Source organism: Bidens hawaiensis, unplaced genomic scaffold (genome assembly GCF_021521415.1).
Source record: "Bidens hawaiensis isolate Kalapana, Puna unplaced genomic scaffold, B.hawaiensis_p1.1 tig00004105_1, whole genome shotgun sequence".
Taxonomy (NCBI): Eukaryota; Viridiplantae; Streptophyta; class Magnoliopsida; order Asterales; family Asteraceae; genus Bidens; species Bidens hawaiensis.
The window spans coordinates 1,557,011-1,574,954 of NW_027491242.1; the positions used below are offsets into that span (position 1 = coordinate 1,557,011).

The following is a 17,944-nucleotide window of genomic DNA, read 5'->3' on the forward strand; positions in this document are numbered from 1 at the left end:
AAAATCCATACACCACCAAGAACTCACAAGCCCTAATGCATAACTTACAAGTCAATAAACAAGCATGACTCAAACTTAAAAACTAAGGTTACTAAAAAGGGGTAACCTTACAAGTTACAACTCCATCTTTGTGTATCTTCATACATCTTCACTCTCTCTCATCCAAGAAGAAAGAACAACCTTTTTCTGGATAATTTTCCTCTTTTGTAAGGCTACTTTTCTTTCTTGAATATAATCTTCTTGTAGGAGTTTGAAGAGGTATGCACCCGCCTTAACATCGAGCGGGGCGGGTTAACCCACAAGATATACACAAGAGGCTTGAAATCAGGATGTCATGAAGACACAAAGCCAAAACCTACGCGCAAGCGCATGAAACATCTGCGCGTGGCGCATATCACATATGCGCAAACGCATGAAACATCTGTGAGAATAAAGAGAAGACCTTGCGCATCCCCGGGATAGGCGCATAAAGGTCGCGCGTAAGCGACACAACAAATGAGACAATAGTCTAATCCAAATCAGGATAAGGACAACCATGATTGTACTCATCAGGCAACCTTCCAGAAGGTATCTTTTAAGGAATAAAGAATGTGCTGATGTTGACAGCTGCCAATGAAGGGTGGACAACTCAGCAAAGCCCATGTGCCACCACGTGATGGCACATGGGTCAGGTGAAATACCTTGGTCAGAGAATAATCAATGAAAAAGCACCAGGTGTCCTAAGTACACGTGGCACGAAGCAATAGGAGGAGGCCAAAAAGGCCCTAATAGGGTCTGAGCCCAGTCATTGGAAACCCTAATACTATAAATACCACACCACCTCCACAGTTGGAGAGAGGCAGGAAAATATACTCTAAGTCCTTTACTCATTTTCACATCCTGATTATCCCATCCTACAATATCTGATTCTCACACCGAAGGGTTACCCCAAAGAGGACCCTTCTGTCCCTTTCTGAGGGGTAAGCTCACGGTGCTGTTCGTTTTCTAGGTGGAAGAACTCGTATCTCGGAAAACCATCGGTGATATAGCACACTCGTACCCGAGTGACGTTGATCGTACACAAGTAAGTCGATCCACGCTTCTTCAGAGTTGATATATATAGCTAAATAAGTTAAAAATTGTACCTTTTTAATCTCTTTCTTTTATGTTATACCTAAAAAACTTGTTTGATGTTTGTTTAATGGATCTTGATCATAAAAAGATTGAATCTTTTTTATAAAATCTTACCACCAATTTCAACTTTTGGAAGGTAATCAAGATGGTGAGAGGGAAGACTCAAATGAGGAGGATTGAGAATGCTACAAGCAGACAAGTGACCTTCTCCAAAAGAAGAAATGGTTTGCTGAAAAAAGGTTTTGAGCTTTCTGTGTTGTGTGATGCTGAAGTTGCTTTGATCATCTTCTCTTCAAGAGGCAAACTTTATGAGTTTGCAAGCTCAAGGTTCCATTTTTTTAACTCACTATTTTCTTGATTTAATTCATCACTAATACTTCTTGGATCTTGATTCTTGAACAAAAACACTTTAACAAGAGGACACCAAATTGAGGATATATATGTTTTTTCTTGGTTTGTTCGATCTTTATTGGTTTTGGTATCATCTTTTGATTGTGTGTTCGATCTCACTCTCCATTAATTGTTATCTAATAAAATATTTATCCTTTTTAAAACAAACTGAAGATCAAGAACATACATATATATGCATGTGATATGTAACTAGAAAGTGAAGTCAGCTCACTCTTGTAGTTTAAATCACAAATATAATAACAAAAAAGAAAAGATAACCTAATATAAAATTGGTATTAATAATATATAAAACACTTTATTTTTTAAATTTGGTTGTCTTGTTGTCTGGCCTGTTTTGATCAGTAAACATTTAAATGGTTTATTTCATACAATATTATAACACCGAAGAATGTCACAACGAGTTTACCATAAAAAGCATCCATATAATTACTTTTTATATCTTATTTTACAGCATTTATTATTTAATTATATTTGTACTATATAGCTGTTGTATACTTGTATGTATAGTTTATAATTACTAGATTTTTGTTTTAAGAAAAAAGTCTTGAGTAATTAAGTTTATTAAAGATGCTTTGTTTGCAAACATTCAAACACGTGCAACGTACATAGACTTCACATGTCTATATTAATTTGACCAAAAATTAGGTTTAAAGTTATATATACATATATATGTACTAAAAGATGCACCTAGCACAATAGCACAATGATATCTTGGTGTGTCGGTGTGTTGTCTCGGTCTCCCTTGTTCGCTACGAACGGTAGAGTATAATTAAGAGTAGATTAATACAACTCATACTAATGTATGAGTTGTTATTCTAAAATAAAACAACTAATTATGCCTTTATGTATACATTTTGTATATATCCATACATTTTTGTTTTGGCCCTTTGGGCAAGACTTATATATTTACTTAGGGTTTGGATTTAATCAGCATGCAGGAGACTATTGAACGTTACAGAAGTCAAGTAAAAGATGTTCAAACAGATACTTCTAGTGTAGAAGATGTTCAGGTTCATAAACTTCTCAATAATATATAGAAATCAATAATTTTTCGCTCTTAAATTAATCGATCTCGCGTTCCATGCATACCTTCTTTTGTATTCAACTCAATATTTTACAGCATTTGAAGCAAGAAACAGCTATCATGGCAAAGAAGGTTGAACTTCTTGAAGTTGCAAAAAGGTACAATTTTAATTTATTTTTGGATCATTACATATCTACATCAAAGATTTAGATGCAACTTAATTCATTAATATATAACAATATAACATATTTATGCTTTTGATGATATCAAATATTGATTAAAAAGAAAAAAAAATATTAATTATGACTGATGATCTTGTGATTGTTTGTAATATTATGCAGAAAACTTTTGGGAGAAGGATTAGGAGCAACCACCATCGAAGAACTAGTTCGGATGGAACAGCAGCTGGAAAGGGGTGTGCACCTTGTTCGCGCACGAAAGGTTTAAATAATCTTTACTTGTCAAAGAAATAATTTACATAATTCTTTTGGAAATGGATTTTAGGGTTTACTTTGGAATCTCTAACATGGTTTTTGCCACAAATTGTATGTTTTAGATACAAGTTTACAATGAGCAGATTGAGCAGCTAAAAGCAAAGGTACTGAATATAGAAACCAAGACTGACCTAAATGCTTATATTTACATGGAAATAGGTATGGTCTGTAAACTAACCGAATGTTTATAAACTGTTTGATGAGAAGTTTATTTATGTTCGTTTAATTAATAAATGAACGAACATGAAAGAAAATTTATTTGTTCATTTAATCAAACAAACATGAACACATGTTTTGTTCATTCATATATGTTCATATAAATTTTAATAAATAGCTAAATATATAAACATAAAGGGGGTTCATTTAAATATTTTATATATAATTACTTTCTAATGAAAAAAATAAATTATCGTGGTCATCCACTAGAGGTTGTATTCGTGAAGAAACATGTTCAATTATGTTCGTAAACTGTTCGTTTAAATTTTAAAAGAACGTACACGAACATGATCATTTTTTTAATGAGCGAACATTGACAAAAAAACGTGTTTGATTATATGTTTGCGTTCAGTTAAAGTAAAAAATGAAAGAACATGAACATGTCCTGTTAATGTTTGTTTGGTTCATTTATAGACCCACATAAAAATATTCGGGTAGTCAAAGCTAGGGGTGTGCATTTTCTGAGGCAACACAAAACTAACATGAAGTCTAAACGAGTTTAGGCCGTTTTCATATCGAACCTACAAACATGCTAGCTAAACAACTCATGTACATGTCAATCCTATGGGTTCGCAACTTGACCTAGTTAAGCCATTTATATCTTGTTTTAAAAACTGTAAAATGTTTTTTATGTAATAACTTTACTATTTTTGGGTATTTAATTTATACCTGAATCAATAAGTTTCAAAATAAATTGGAATAGTTTAAACATAAATGCTTTATATTAAATTAACTAATATTTAAATTTAGAATTTTAAAATTTAACCGGTAAAGAAAATAAATAACACTGGTTTAATTTGTGTCACTTGTGGATAAGTTTGTTATGTTCGGATTTATATGTGTAATACGATTTTCGGGTTTGTGCCATACTTCGAGTTCATGTAGGTATCAACCCGTGAAAATGACCCATTTAATTGCCCTAGTTTTGGCAGCATTACTCCACTGATTTTTTTCTTCAAAAACTAATTAAATGGTTTTTTTATATTTTCATGAAAATATTTAGGAGAAATTGATGGCAGATGAAAATGCAATACTTACTGAGAAGGTTAGTTTCTTACTTGTTTCTTCTTGATTTTTACAAGCATAAATTTTTATAACAATTAAACAGTCAAAATGTAATTAATTGAAATGTTAAAGATACCTTCTATTGTCTTTTTCTTTTCAGTACCAAGTCCAAAAACACAAAGCAACAGAAGTGACGAGAGCCGATGTTCATGTTCTTGAATACGAAGAGAATTCTGATGTGGAAACCGAACTATTCATCGGGCCACCAGAGACGAGGATGAAGAAAAAAATGCCAAAGTAACTGCACGGTTTATCCACATATACGTACATATATTTTATGTCTATCTATTAAGACTATGCTAGTGTAACGTATATTAAAATGTGTGTTTAACGCATACAATTGTTGCTTTGCAACAAAATTTTCAATGCGGGAAGTCTAGAAATAAATCAGACTTCGTTAGCTGAAACCGAAAACCATAAGTTGTTTAATTTGCTATTAAAAAGTTTGTTAATTATTGTACATATACTCATATGACCAATTGAAACCTAAAATAAATGTTTCTGGTCACATTATAATTATTATTATTATTATTATTATTATTATTATTATTATTATTATAAATATTAAATGTTGGTGTCACAACTCTTTTTAAAAAATCAAATATTTTAGTATTTATGATTTTAGTTTTATCATTGAAACAAGTTAGTTAGTGATGGTGTGTTGGCTAAGGTGTGTGTTGCTAACTTTCTTTGGTTTGAGGTTGCTAAGGTTCAAATCTTAGTTGTTGTATGTATACATGGTTTTTTGTAACTATTTATTGTTTTAAATATGGAGGGTTGTGACATTATATTTTTGAAAGGCCTTTTAACTTAGATTTTTTTTAAAGGTTTTTAATTTGAGGAAATTGAGTTTTAGATTTAATTTCGGTATTGTGACGAATTTAAGTGACGTCAACTAAAAATGCAACGTCTCATCGCCGTAACACCCGTGTTATTGTTTATTTAGTTTTGATACTTTAACAAACCTAGCCAATAACGAAATTATTTTTTATGTTTACTTCCGGTATGATAACGAACCTAATCTTTACCAACCTAATGCAATGTCGACTCGCCGCAACGCCCATGTTTGTTTGTTTTATAAATATGCCAATTTTTCGACACTATTTTTTGGGTTTAGTTCCAGTGTTGCGGCGAACCTATAGATACCGACCGTATTTTCGTCACAATGCTTGTAATTTTCCAACCAAATGACGTCATTTTACTTAAATTATCTTTTGTATCATAAGTTATACATTTACTAATTTATTTTTCTATCAGATATCGATCGTATATGGGTTGCTTTCATCATAAGTTATACGTGTGCTAACACTATTTTGAGCGTGAATTTCTAAAATAATTCGAGTGGTAATTAAATTTCTAAAAAAGACGTGAATTCATCCCGATGAAGGATTTGAGTTATGCCTTGTGCAAAGGTTGTCAGTTTTGAACTCTGAACTCATCCAGGACTTCGTCCCACCGTGTGTTTCGTCATAGAGTTATGCTCTTGTGGTGGGTCTGGTGACACGACTGTTAAATGTCAGTCGGCGGTACGGTTTCATAGGGACCCAAGCCAAACTCGGAAGCCAACGTGAGCCCGATTAAGATAATATATAAACATAATATGGCCAGAGTGGATCATCGGTGCTCTCCAAATTTGGAGAGTCCTAAATATAAAAAAGTAATCGTACTAAAAAAAATTACATCTCTAAAAAAAGACGTGAATTCATCCCGCTTCAATTGATGTTTCACGTGTCAACAGAATCATGTCAATTAATATTAGCTTATTAATATTGGGAAAAGATCCAATACAATAATGCCTTAACGTACATTACGTACGCGAATCCATTTTTTCACGAATCGATCCATGAAATCACATCCAAACATCTCGGAATCATCAATACATATCCAATCAATCATTGTTTCACCGAAAAACAGTTTTTGATGGTTAATCGATCAATTTTTCACTTTTTTCACGAAGACCGTTTTTAAGCATTTGCTGAGCGTTTTAGGTTTTTGCCTTTTAGTGTCTCGCGTACCTACCTTACGTTAAGGCATTAGCGTACAATAACTGCACCCTATTAATATTAGTGTATTTATACGTAAGCTCAATCATATATTAACTCAAAATATCGTTTTATAACTCTTTAAGTTTTCATTATTAAGTATATAATAATATTACAATTATTCAACTCGTATAATAGACAAGTTTCTAATCTTATTGTGTTAATGAACCAATTCAATTAAACCAACTAGTTATATTAACCAATTAATCATGCCAGAACGGGAAATCAGACAGTACAAAAAGAGTAAAAAGTAGAAAAGGCAAAGCATGCACAAAACACATCGTTAAGGGTGGGACTCCTTCAATTGGACCGGAGTTCTCCTTTATTAAACAATTTTTTTTGCCCGTGTTCATTTATTGAGTTTGTTGAATAAAACTTCGTGTTTTAATTTGTCTATTTATTGAACGAATAAACATAAATGAATACCCATCAAACATTTTATTCATTTACGGCTCTACATAGATAAAGAAGGGCGTAAACGAGCAGATCCAAGCAGAGCTCAAGCTTAGCTAGTTTTAAGCTCTATTTTCAAAGCAAGTTTTTTTTTCAAACTCAGCATCGACTCGTTTTAAGTTTTTTTATCGACCCACATCCATGCAGCCCGCGAATGACTCGACTAAGTTGGCGTTGGGCCTTCGGCCTTTTAATAACTAGAAAAAACCCAAGATTGGGCTTTTGGCCTATATATAAAAAGCCCAAATGAACCTTTAGTCCAGAAAACTCAATTGTTGACTGTAGAGTTGCTTGCAGGTGTAACAATGGCAGCTCGAGTAGGTCAAAGAAGACCTCTTCCTACGTCAGCAAGAGGTCATCCGGTTCACAGTAAACCCGGTCCCAGATTTCAACCGGTCGATCGCGAAAAGGTTGTCCTTTTTATCCGTCTCTCCATTTTGTTATGATTTCTAGGGTTTTGCATGTAATATTATTAACCGAAAAAACCGAACCGAACCGAATATTTTACATTTTCATTCTTTTATTTTATATGTGAAGTAATTTATAAGAATTTAATAAATTGTAACTTAAATCTTTTAGCACAAATGTATATTAATTATTAGTAGGGACATCCAAACTGCTCGTTGCTCGAACTTGCTCGCCACTCCTCCGGAAATTACTCGGAAAATGCTCGCTCGATTGTAAACGAGGCGCTCAGCTCGGTTCAGTTCGGCTCGAATATTTTTAATTTATTTTATATATGGACAAATATATAAATATATAGACAAAACAATGAATATAAGCTTACAATTTTTTTAACCTTTTTAAATTTTTTCTATTATGTCAATTTTATAGTTTTATTTGCTCGCTTCAAGTTTTTAGAATACTAGAAGTTTGTTTACATAATCATTATATCTCACTTCAAACTTATTTTTAATAAAATTTACAATATATTACATGTTTGTCTAAAAACTATAAATTTATTTATTAAATATATTATTTACAACCCTTAAATTTGTTTCTTAATGAAAATTTTAAAGTGAAAAAGAAATAAATAATGCTCGAAATCGCTCGATGTTCGATTGAAAAATGCTCAATTCGATTTTGGCTCGTTTTGGTCTTCGTTCGGTTCGAATTTCATCCGTTCGGTTTGGTTCGGTTGTAAAGGAGCCATGCAACGAGCAAGCCTTTGCTCGGTTCGGCTCGGCTTGTGAACAGCCCTAATTATTAGTTAGTTGTTACTTGTTAACTAGCATATTTATGTAGTCCCAAATTTATTATTTTGGGCCAAATTTTGTTTATCTTCACAATAATTTCAAGCTTAATTGGCAAAACCGAAACTAAACCGTTTTCAAAAATTTAGAATCCGAAGGTTCGGTGTTTGGTTCGGTTTTAGCCCAAAACTGACTCAAACCACTAAAAGAGAATTTTAATTTTGCTCATTACCTTTATATATTGGATATGAAGCTTGGGATACTCCATATAAAGCTCGGCTTGTTTATTATTTATTACTTAGTTTAAATAGATATCTAATTATATTTATATATTTGGAGAAAACCTTAACGAGCCTAAGCTTGGGTCGAGCTCGTGTGCAGTTTACTATTAGTTAAGAAAATATTGTAATTGGCATTCTTTACTGTTAGTTATTACTTATTAACTTAATATTATGAATTTATGACATTTTGTTGCAATAACTTTAGTTAATATTGATGTTCTTTTTTTTTTACATGCAGAATTGTCCATTGCTACTTCGAGTTTTTACCAAGGTAAGAATGTTGTTTGACGCACTCGTTCAAGATAATCATTTGCGCAAAATGAAAAAGAAAGTATAATGGTTACCACTGCTTTATATTTGAAGCAAGTTGGTGGTCATCACGGCCCGGCTGACTTTGCAGTCAGAGGCAAGGAGCCTAAAGACGAAGTCCAAATATATACATGGATGGATGCTACGCTTCGTGAGCTAACTGATCTGGTATGACAAACTATTAATATTTGGACAATATTTTATTTATATTTTGGATATTTTTTAATTTTTCCGTTCAGATTATGCCACTTAGGTGATTGTCATCTTTCTATATGAGTTATATGGTGTGAAGATATTTGTTTTTATTTATGTTCTGCGGTCGGAACTCAGAAGTGTGTTATGTGTTAATTTGATGTTCTGTTTTTCTCATTTGCTTCTTAGGTAAAGGAGGTAGCACCAGAAGCTAGAAGAAGAGATGCTATGCTGTCGTTTGCTTTTGTATATCCGACTAAAAATGGTCATTTTACCGTCAAAGAGGTAAACTTCTTTCGTATCTCTTTCTGTATATTTTGAATCATATTTTATACGTGCAAAATATTAGAAGTTGCATGCTTAAAATTAATGAGACCAAACATTATTAATATACTTGAAACAGATTTTGGTAATGGCAGCGACACTTTTTAATATTTTTATTTACCTTTTGAACCATGATACTGCGCTTTTTGCTACAGACCTACAGTCTAGTCGCCTTTCTTTCGAATTTTAATTAGCTTAAAAACGAGCATTATTTATTTGTTGTTACTTTTTGAAAAGGCGATAACTTGTTTTTTAACTAGACTTAAAAACGAGCATTATGTTAATTACATTCAGCTGGTTATACTGTGTGTTGCAGATCGGGAAAACCTTATCTTACCCGAATGCAAGACGACCCGACGATGGCAGTAAGGCCCTTGGCGCCCTTACCTTTGAGGTAAATTTTGCGTTTGACCATTTATTTTCTCTCGTGAAAAGACCAGTCTTGTATTGTAGTACATGTATTGCATAAAGCCGTATGAATGTATTTCTAACTGGAGGCCGAATATGCAGATTGGAGATTATCTGGATGAGGCAATTCTGTAGACTTGTATATCATCTTCGGATCCATGATGGGGTAGTTTACTAGTTTAACGTTGTCATTTCGGCTGTATTAGAATTAGACCGTATGGGCTATTATGAATTAAAACTTTTTAAGTTCGAATACTTGTGTCGAGTTTGCATGTGGGGTTTTTCTGCCCGGTTAACAACTAGTTGGTTCAATATCTTCAATAAATAAAGTTGCAAACACAAGTTCATAAAGATCACATACATTCAAACCTCAAACATCAATGGTTTGTTTGAGAAGAAAGCATCCAAATTCCCAACCGCGAGTTCAAAAAGATCCCTCGTAGATTCCTCTGTCATCACTGCATGATGAGGTGTCATGACAACATTATCCAACTCAAACAGCTCTTCAGGAACATCCGGCTCGTGTTCAAAAACATCCAAACCAGCACCAGCAATTTCCCGGTTTAACAAACACTCGACAAGATCTTTCTCATTAATGATCGCTCCACGGGCAATGTTCACAATAATCCCATTTCTTCCTAAAGCCAACATCACACTTTTGCCAATCATGTGACGGGTTTGGTCGGTTAATGCACAACAGATTACCAGAATCTCACATTTTGCTGCAAGTTCTTGTACATGGGGGTAAAATGGGAAATTAACAGGTGGTTTTTTGTTTCTTGAGGTGTATGAAATAACGCAACCGAACGCGTTAAGCCTCTTTGCTACTTCAAGCCCAATGCTTCCCATTCCAATAATCCCAACTTGCCTGCCGCCCAACTGAATTCACAAAATCGTTAATAGTTTAATACCAACCGACAAAATATATAACATAAGGTTATTTGTTCCATCTCAGGCCCGATCACCCAGGAAGGGCCGAAATTTTTAAAAAAGTATATTATATTAAACTTTAAAACAAATCTGTAGTCTTAATGAAGAAACAACACAACCTATTATATAACACAATTATGCTATTCATTTAAGCTCATTTTTATTAAAAATAAAATAAAACTCTGCACAGCCAAAACCATAACGCAATTTAGGCCCGTTTAAAAGTTTAAACCCAATAAATTATACACCTTTTTTTAGTTTTTTACTTGGGGCCCATATTTTTAACGAGTTTCAAGGACGGCTATGCAAAAGGTATACCTTATGACCAAGAGGATAATCACCTTTCTGGTTCCAAAGCCCGGCTTTAACGAACCGATCAGCAGCACTCACCCTTCTCAACACATCAATCAACAAACCGACAGCCATATCAGCAACATCTTGTGAGAAAATTGAGCCGGCATTAGCAACTTTGACTCCGCGTTGTTTGCACTCGCGAAGGTCAATACAGTCAAGTCCAGCGCTGCTGGTCGTGATGAAACGAAGCTCTGGAAGGTTCTGCAAGACGTCACTAGTAATGTAACTTGTACCAGAACAGAATGCAGCTTTAACAGAGCCTCCGTGAGCGGAAAGGAATTGAAGGAGAGGCATAGATGATTCCCATGGTTTCAGGAAACTATATTTCTCAGAAAATTGTTTCTCGTAAAATTTGAAAACGTACGGTGGACCGAGCAGCAAGACGGTTGGAAGGTTATCTGACATGTTTATAGCACTTGCACCTGCATAACATGAATTCCAATGCAAAATGAATGAATCAAAAGCATAAAAATCCAAACTTTTTGCATATGTGATATGCTGTAAAGTATTAACTATTAGCATCAGGTACCAACAAAAGCTTAAATCTAAGATATAATATCAAAACATCAGATTCTCAGTTGAATCAATACAGTGGAAGTTAGGGGTGAAAACGAGCCCAACCGCTCGCAAGCTACTAGAAATTGGCTAGCAAAAAGCTTGGATTGAGCCGATCTTAAACGAGCTCCAGCCTAAAAATAAGCTTGTTCAATAAACGACCCCGAGCTTGACCCTAAAAATAAGCTTGTTTAATAAACAAGCTCAAGCCGGCTTTCGAGCTAAACGAGCCGAGCCACTTGCAAGCTACTCGAGATTGGCTCGCAAGGAGCTCGAATCGAGCCGATATTAAATGAGCTCGAGCCTAAAAATAAGCTTGTTTAATAAATGAGCTAGAGCATGAGCCTAAAACTAAGCTTGTTTAGTGAACGAGCTCGAGCTGGCTTGTGAGCCCAAACGAACCTTTTAATTATATAATTTTGTTTAATGTAGACAGCCTTATATAATAACAAATTGATTAATATAAAATTACAATAAAAATAACTGAATGATATACATAATGGTATATGTAAACCTATAATTAAAAATGTATGTAGAAAATAGCTAAAAACATATATCAATTAAATAATAAATAATAACATAACCGACCTCAAGCTTTGGAAATAGAGCCGGAAATGAACCAATCTCGAGTTCTCTAGTTAAACAAGCCAAGCTCGAGTCTAGTCGATCTCAGGCTCGGCTCGTTTACACCGTGAATTGTTTGTAGGTTTGAAAGTAATCGGTTAGTCGTACAAATTAATTGATCATACAGGTACATGTATAGGTACTGAATCTAAGCTAGGGTTTCAACTCGTTAATAATCGGATTCGTTTTAATACTCAGTGGAGAATGTACCATCGGAAATGAACGGTGACATGCTTTCAGCCGGAGCTTACAAGTACGACGGTGGATGTAATAATCGGAGTGGTGGTTGTTCACTGTTTAGAGGCTCAAAACTAACTACCAATTACCAACCGTCTTTTTGGATTATTGTTTTGACAGTAGGGAGCCCAGTTGAGCCCGAGCTCGACTAAATCACTAAACTTGAGTTTGGCTTGTTTCGGGGTCTTTTTTTTCCTTAAGCTTGAGCTGGCTCGTGAGTCGTTTTTTGCAAGTTTGGATTCAGCTCGTTTATTGTCTAATAATTAGTTTATGTGTACTTTTTTATTATTTTTATATGTTTTGAGAAAAGTAGAAAAGTGGTCAAATTAAAAAAAACACGAGGCTTGTTAAGATTCGACAAGTCTAAACGAGCTTTTCATACAAGTTTGTATGTTTTAAGCTTTTTATCGATTGGTTTCAAGTAACTCATACGCGGTTGGGACTTGTTTACACCTCCGGACAAAAGGCATGTTTAATGGTTATATGAATAAAACGGGGAATAAGGGAAGCCAAAATTAATGGAAAGTTAGTAACCTCAAGCCATATTTTGGAATCAGTTAAAAGTGTTAAAACTAAATTTTTTTTTTAAAGAAGGCTTGTGAATTGTGATTGGCCAATCATCAATATAATAAACAAACAAGCAAACACCCTCGCGCCCCACCCAAAAGCGCCCAGGGGCGGTGTTTTATGCCTCTTTGGGTTGAGGTGGCCATGGATGTTGGTCATTACACATGCTCTAATATCATACATACAAAATAATATAGCTGACAAATCTAGACATGTTATATGCTGGAATCTTTCTGAATCTTGATGCCCAAATATACATAGTTTAATTTCCAGTCCAAAAGAAACGTTAAATAATATATACAAAACGCCAAAATATATTATTATTAATCTCACTAAATTTCGGTCGAAAATCAACCCAACCAATAATTAATGTATTGACTTTAAACTACACCGAATTTGAAAATACAAAAAAATGGTGTGTTCAAGATGACAATATAAAATGTTCAATAAAGGATTAAATTATTTGTTTTAGTATCTTCAAAGTTTTTCTTTAATCCGACTATGCCATATTTTAATGTAATGTCAAGCCAAAACTAGAAGAATATTGGGTTGTAAACTTATAATATTATATGGTTTTGCAAGTAATGAAGATATTGTTATCCCTATAAAGTAAATCACATTAACACTTGAAGATTTCGACAAAGTTCTTGAGGTTGTGGTCCTTGCACCTGTTGGGTTAATATCTCGAGGACATGAACATCAAACCAAACGTAATTAAGAATATTTAAAATACCATTCTTTTGGAAAACTATTTTTTACCCCAACACCTAGTCACTTGGGTGTTTGTAACTTGTTACGATCTGTGTAGAACGGAATCACACATATAATAATGTAGACACATGCTTTATGATACAAAAAAGACGTAGTATTTTGTCAAACACTCAAATATGCATCATAGATCTTTCACAAGGTGAATCCGAAAATATGGATTCGTAAAACCTGAACCGAAATAAAAATCAACAGTTTGGTTTTATGTTTTTGTAAAAACCGAATTAACGGATCAGTTTTGGTGCAAAGTTTTGGTTTTGCACGTAATAAAAAGCAGAAAAACTGAATATATATAGGTTTTTAATTTTTTTAATTTATTATTTTAAATAATTTTTAATAATTTAATAAACATGTAATTTAAATATTTTAGCCCAAATGTGTAATAACCTATTAGTTATTAATAAACCAAATGATTTATCGTTTAGGCCCTAAATCATTCTTTTGAGCCAAATTTTATTTTCAGACTCAAATGGCAAAAACGTAAAAAAACAAAACTAAATCCATACTAGAAATTGAAAAAACGAAATCGAACATTTTTCAAATATTCAAAAGACCAAAGTTTCGTTGTTTGTTCGCTTTTAGTCCAAAACCAACTCCAACCGAACCGTGAACACCCCTTTAAAACATAAAAGAAATGGAAAATTCTAGTCATGTTGCAATGTAACCATCAACTATTATTTTTTCCTTATTTAACTTTGGGAACGGATATGTTGCAAAGTAAGTGTGACATAATGAGTCCCTATAAATTCCCAAGGCATAAAAAGTTAAATGTAATGAGTTCAAAGTAGAATATCTAATGAAAAAGTGAAAAGGTGACTCATGGAGATTTAACTGTAGAGTGGGAAAAAGAAAGTCATCGACAACTTTAATGCACATCTATCACCACTTGAAAACTTTATACCTCAATTTCAACAACAATAGCAAGAAAGCTTATGTCATAATCATCACTCTCACCAAAAAGTTCAATCACACAATTAAGTTGTAGACCATCCCAGACCCATACCGATTCTCCTACACAAAATTAAGTGTGATGGTTACTCATTTGGTGAAAACTGGTCATGTAGGGTCCCGCAGCGTAAAGGGGCGACTTGCATCATGTCGCGTCCATTCAGCAAAGAGTGAGTTTTGTTTCAGGGGTGTAATAGTGTTGTAGAAACATATATATATATATATATATATATATATATATATAAAGATCGGCGATAATTAATCCCCCCCCCCTATCGCCCCTATTGTCACCTGGGTTGGGGGGCGTTCACCACAAATATCACCCACTACGGGTACAGTTAATGAAGTCGATACATGTGACTTATAGTTTATGTAACATTGGTGAACTTTAAGAAATTATGATAGCAAGATTCGGTGATTCGCGTACATCTAGCTTCATACTTAAGAGTCAACTTATGGATTTTGATATCGCTTTTTAGTATCATAAGATGACTGGCATTTGGTCATTGGTATCTATCTTTGCGTTGTAACTTGTAAGGTGCGCCCTCTTTTGAAGGTCGAGAGTTTTGAGTCTCACAGTGGACTGTGATGCAGATTTAGGAGTAAATTAGATGCGCGTGTAAGTTGTTAAAAAATACAAATAAATGTTTAATTTTGATATGAATTGACCAAACAGTAAAAAATGTTTACTAAAGTGACATTTAATATTAACATCGTAAAGAACCTAAACCACAATTTCATGAAAGGTTGAGGTTTGTAAATGAAGCATGTACTTTATTTGTTTTCTTTTTCAATTTTCTTTTCTTTTGAGTAATAATTAACAACAAAGAAGATGAATGTTTTATCATCATCAACCCTTGAAGAATAAAACTTTATGACAAACTCACCGGGGTTTTCTCCGTGACTTGAACGGAATATTTGTCGGCGGTGACGGAGAAAACTCGAATGGCAAATGAGGCGGGTCGGCCTCACCGGACAACATACCAACAACCTCCGGCATTGTAGGACGCTTAACCGGAGATCGCTGCAGACATAATAGCGCGGTTGTGATACAAACCATTGCTTGTTCTTTATCCAGTGAATGAATATTAGGATCAACCAAATCTAAAAGCTTTCCGTTACGCGCTAGTTGTCTAGCCCATGAAATAAGATTAGCCCTTTCGAATTCGGACATAGGAGAAGCTGTTACTTGAAGCGGCCTACGACCCGAAACCAAAACTAGTAGCAAAACCCCGTAGCTGTAAACGTCACTCTTTTCAGATAGCTGCCCGCCGTCACATTTCTCTGGGGCAATATAACAAACAGTTCCTCGCATACTCGGAGTACTACTAATACCACCGCTTTTAGGGATTTCGCCACTCGGGCATTCTTGGCTGTTTCTTCTTCGATGTAGAAACTCGCCGCTTAACCCGTCTAACCACCAATCAATACTTGATTTACTACTGTTTTTACTCTTCTTCTGGGGAACAAACTCTTCATCCCGTTGCCACCACATCTCTCCGGTATGACTCCCTCGTCGTTTCTTCTTCTTCTTTTTCGATAACTCGTCACAAAACTCCTCCTTCCACCATTCCCTCGGCTTTCGATTCTTCTTCTCCGCCTCCTTCTTTGGCTTCTTCTCCAACGCGTTCGCGCATTCCACCTCTGACGAGAATGAATCCATGGCGGTCAACCAATCTTTCTTCGGTCTCTCTTTCTTTATCTCACTTCCGATCCACTCCATTACATAATCCTTCACTCTCCCCGACTCCCCACCGCAGCTCTCCTGCTTCCACCACCAATCCCTCCCCAAACCACCTCCTCCACCACCACCGCCGCCACCCTTCTTTTTTCCCAAAAATCTCCGGTTACTACTATCAACACTAATCTGATCCGAAACACTCGTCCTCTCCAAATACTCCGAAGGCGACGCCTCCAAATCCACAACCGCAACACAACAACTCTCCGGTGATAGATCCACATTCACTACTACTTCTCCTGTTACCACACTCTCGGTCTCCTCTTCGGTATTGTTCGCCTTATTAATATTATCATTATCATTATTATTATCATTAGCTGTTTCGTTTTCTAGATCGCCTTCTCCTTCTTCACCGCATTCAATAAACGATTCGATAACATTAATCTCACTCTCATCCAAGCCTAAAACTCTCGCCAAACCGAAATCCGCAACTTTCGCATTGAAATCACAGTCCAACAACACATTAGAAGGCTTAATATCACAATGCACAATAGGCGGATCACACGAACAATGCAGAAACTCAATACCTCTAGCTACATCTAACAATATCCTAAACCTAATATTCCAATCCATAAGCTCAGAACACTTACGATACAACAACGCGTCCTGTAAGCTCCCGTTCTGCATATACTCATACACGATCATCATCCTCTTCCTTCGCCTGCGGCTCTCGTCCGTACAGTATCCGAGCACGGATATCACGTGACGCGCGTGCGTTCCACGCGCGTTAACAACGCGCGTGGATAGAGATAACTCGTTGTGAAACTCACGCCCGCCTTGTAACGAGCCTGAACCGTTCATCAGCTTCACGGCGATCTGTTTACCGACGTTACCGTTACCGGTACCGGACGGAAGCACGCCTTTGTAAACGGAGCCGAATCCGCCTTGGCCGAGGCGGTTAGCGGCAGCGAAGGATGACGTGGCGCGACGGAGAGTTTTGTACGGAAACTGTTGTAACGGTTTTTTAGGTTGCGGTGGTGGAGACTTCAGATCCGATGGAGCTGTGCGGTTACGTGAGAGTTTTCTGTAGGCGATCGCGAGAGCTGTGAAGAGGATGAGGAGTAGTGCTCCGGCGAGTGTTGAGTGGAGGACGGTGGAGCCGTGGTGGTGGTGGTGGTGGCACGGTGGTGCTGGTGGTGGTAGGGCGGTTGGGAAGTCCGGTAAGGTCGGTGGAAGTGTAGTAGTGGTAGACATTGAGAGATATGTGTTTCTCTCTCTAGAAATGGTTGTTTCTCTCTCTAGAACCAGTGAGTGAGTGAGTGAGTGAGTGAGTGAGGTGGTGATGGTAAGTTGACAAGAGAGTGAGTGTGACAGGTGAAAAGTCAATGAGCAAGTGTGTGTGAATAAAATAAACACATGTAGGTGTGGAGTTGACTGTGGCTAGTCATACCATAGTTTGTTTTGTTTTCGGTCATATGGTCATGGTCATACCATATATAATTAGTGTTTGAAAAAAATCTCGATTATGCATCGATTAATCTTTGATTAATCATTATCACTAGTTTTCATTTTATTGATTAATTTTGGGCTTCTCGACTAATTAGTCAATGATCAAATCCGGCCAAAATCGACAATTTTCGGCAAGATTCCAACAAAAAATTAGCGGTTTCCGACAATATTCCATAAAAAACAGCGGTTTCCAGCGAAATTTCAGTCTATTCCAGCCAAAATATGTTTATATATATATATAACTGAAAA

General features: G+C 35.5%; 3 protein-coding genes and 1 pseudogene across 3 annotated transcripts; 2 read left to right on the forward strand and 2 right to left on the reverse strand.

Moving 5' to 3' along the window:
• The first annotated feature begins 1,137 nt into the window (after positions 1–1,137).
• Positions 1,138–4,689, forward strand: LOC143625443 (MADS-box protein SOC1-like). The gene is made up of 7 exons (XM_077095767.1): positions 1,138–1,440; positions 2,456–2,534; positions 2,645–2,706; positions 2,890–2,989; positions 3,105–3,146; positions 4,262–4,303; positions 4,424–4,689. Exons 1-7 carry the CDS (start codon positions 1,259–1,261, stop codon positions 4,562–4,564), a joined length of 648 nt encoding a protein of 215 aa, XP_076951882.1. The 5' UTR covers positions 1,138–1,258; the 3' UTR covers positions 4,565–4,689.
• Positions 4,690–7,123: 2,434 nt separating this feature from the next.
• On the forward strand, positions 7,124–9,857 carry LOC143625515 (histone deacetylase complex subunit SAP18-like). The gene is made up of 6 exons (XM_077095832.1): positions 7,124–7,228; positions 8,531–8,563; positions 8,656–8,769; positions 8,983–9,078; positions 9,434–9,511; positions 9,628–9,857. Exons 1-6 carry the CDS (start codon positions 7,124–7,126, stop codon positions 9,658–9,660), a joined length of 459 nt encoding a protein of 152 aa, XP_076951947.1. The 3' UTR covers positions 9,661–9,857.
• Positions 9,858–12,299, reverse strand: LOC143625514 (glyoxylate/hydroxypyruvate reductase HPR3-like). Its single transcript, XM_077095831.1, has 3 exons — positions 12,199–12,299; positions 10,774–11,231; positions 9,858–10,404 (listed from the first exon to the last, which is right to left on the reverse strand). Exons 1-3 carry the CDS (start codon positions 12,218–12,220, stop codon positions 9,889–9,891), a joined length of 996 nt encoding a protein of 331 aa, XP_076951946.1. The 5' UTR covers positions 12,221–12,299; the 3' UTR covers positions 9,858–9,888.
• A 3,018-nt stretch (positions 12,300–15,317) lies between these two features.
• LOC143625516 (receptor-like serine/threonine-protein kinase At4g25390 pseudogene) lies at positions 15,318–17,504 on the reverse strand (annotated as a pseudogene).
• Positions 17,505–17,944: the final 440 nt, after the last annotated feature.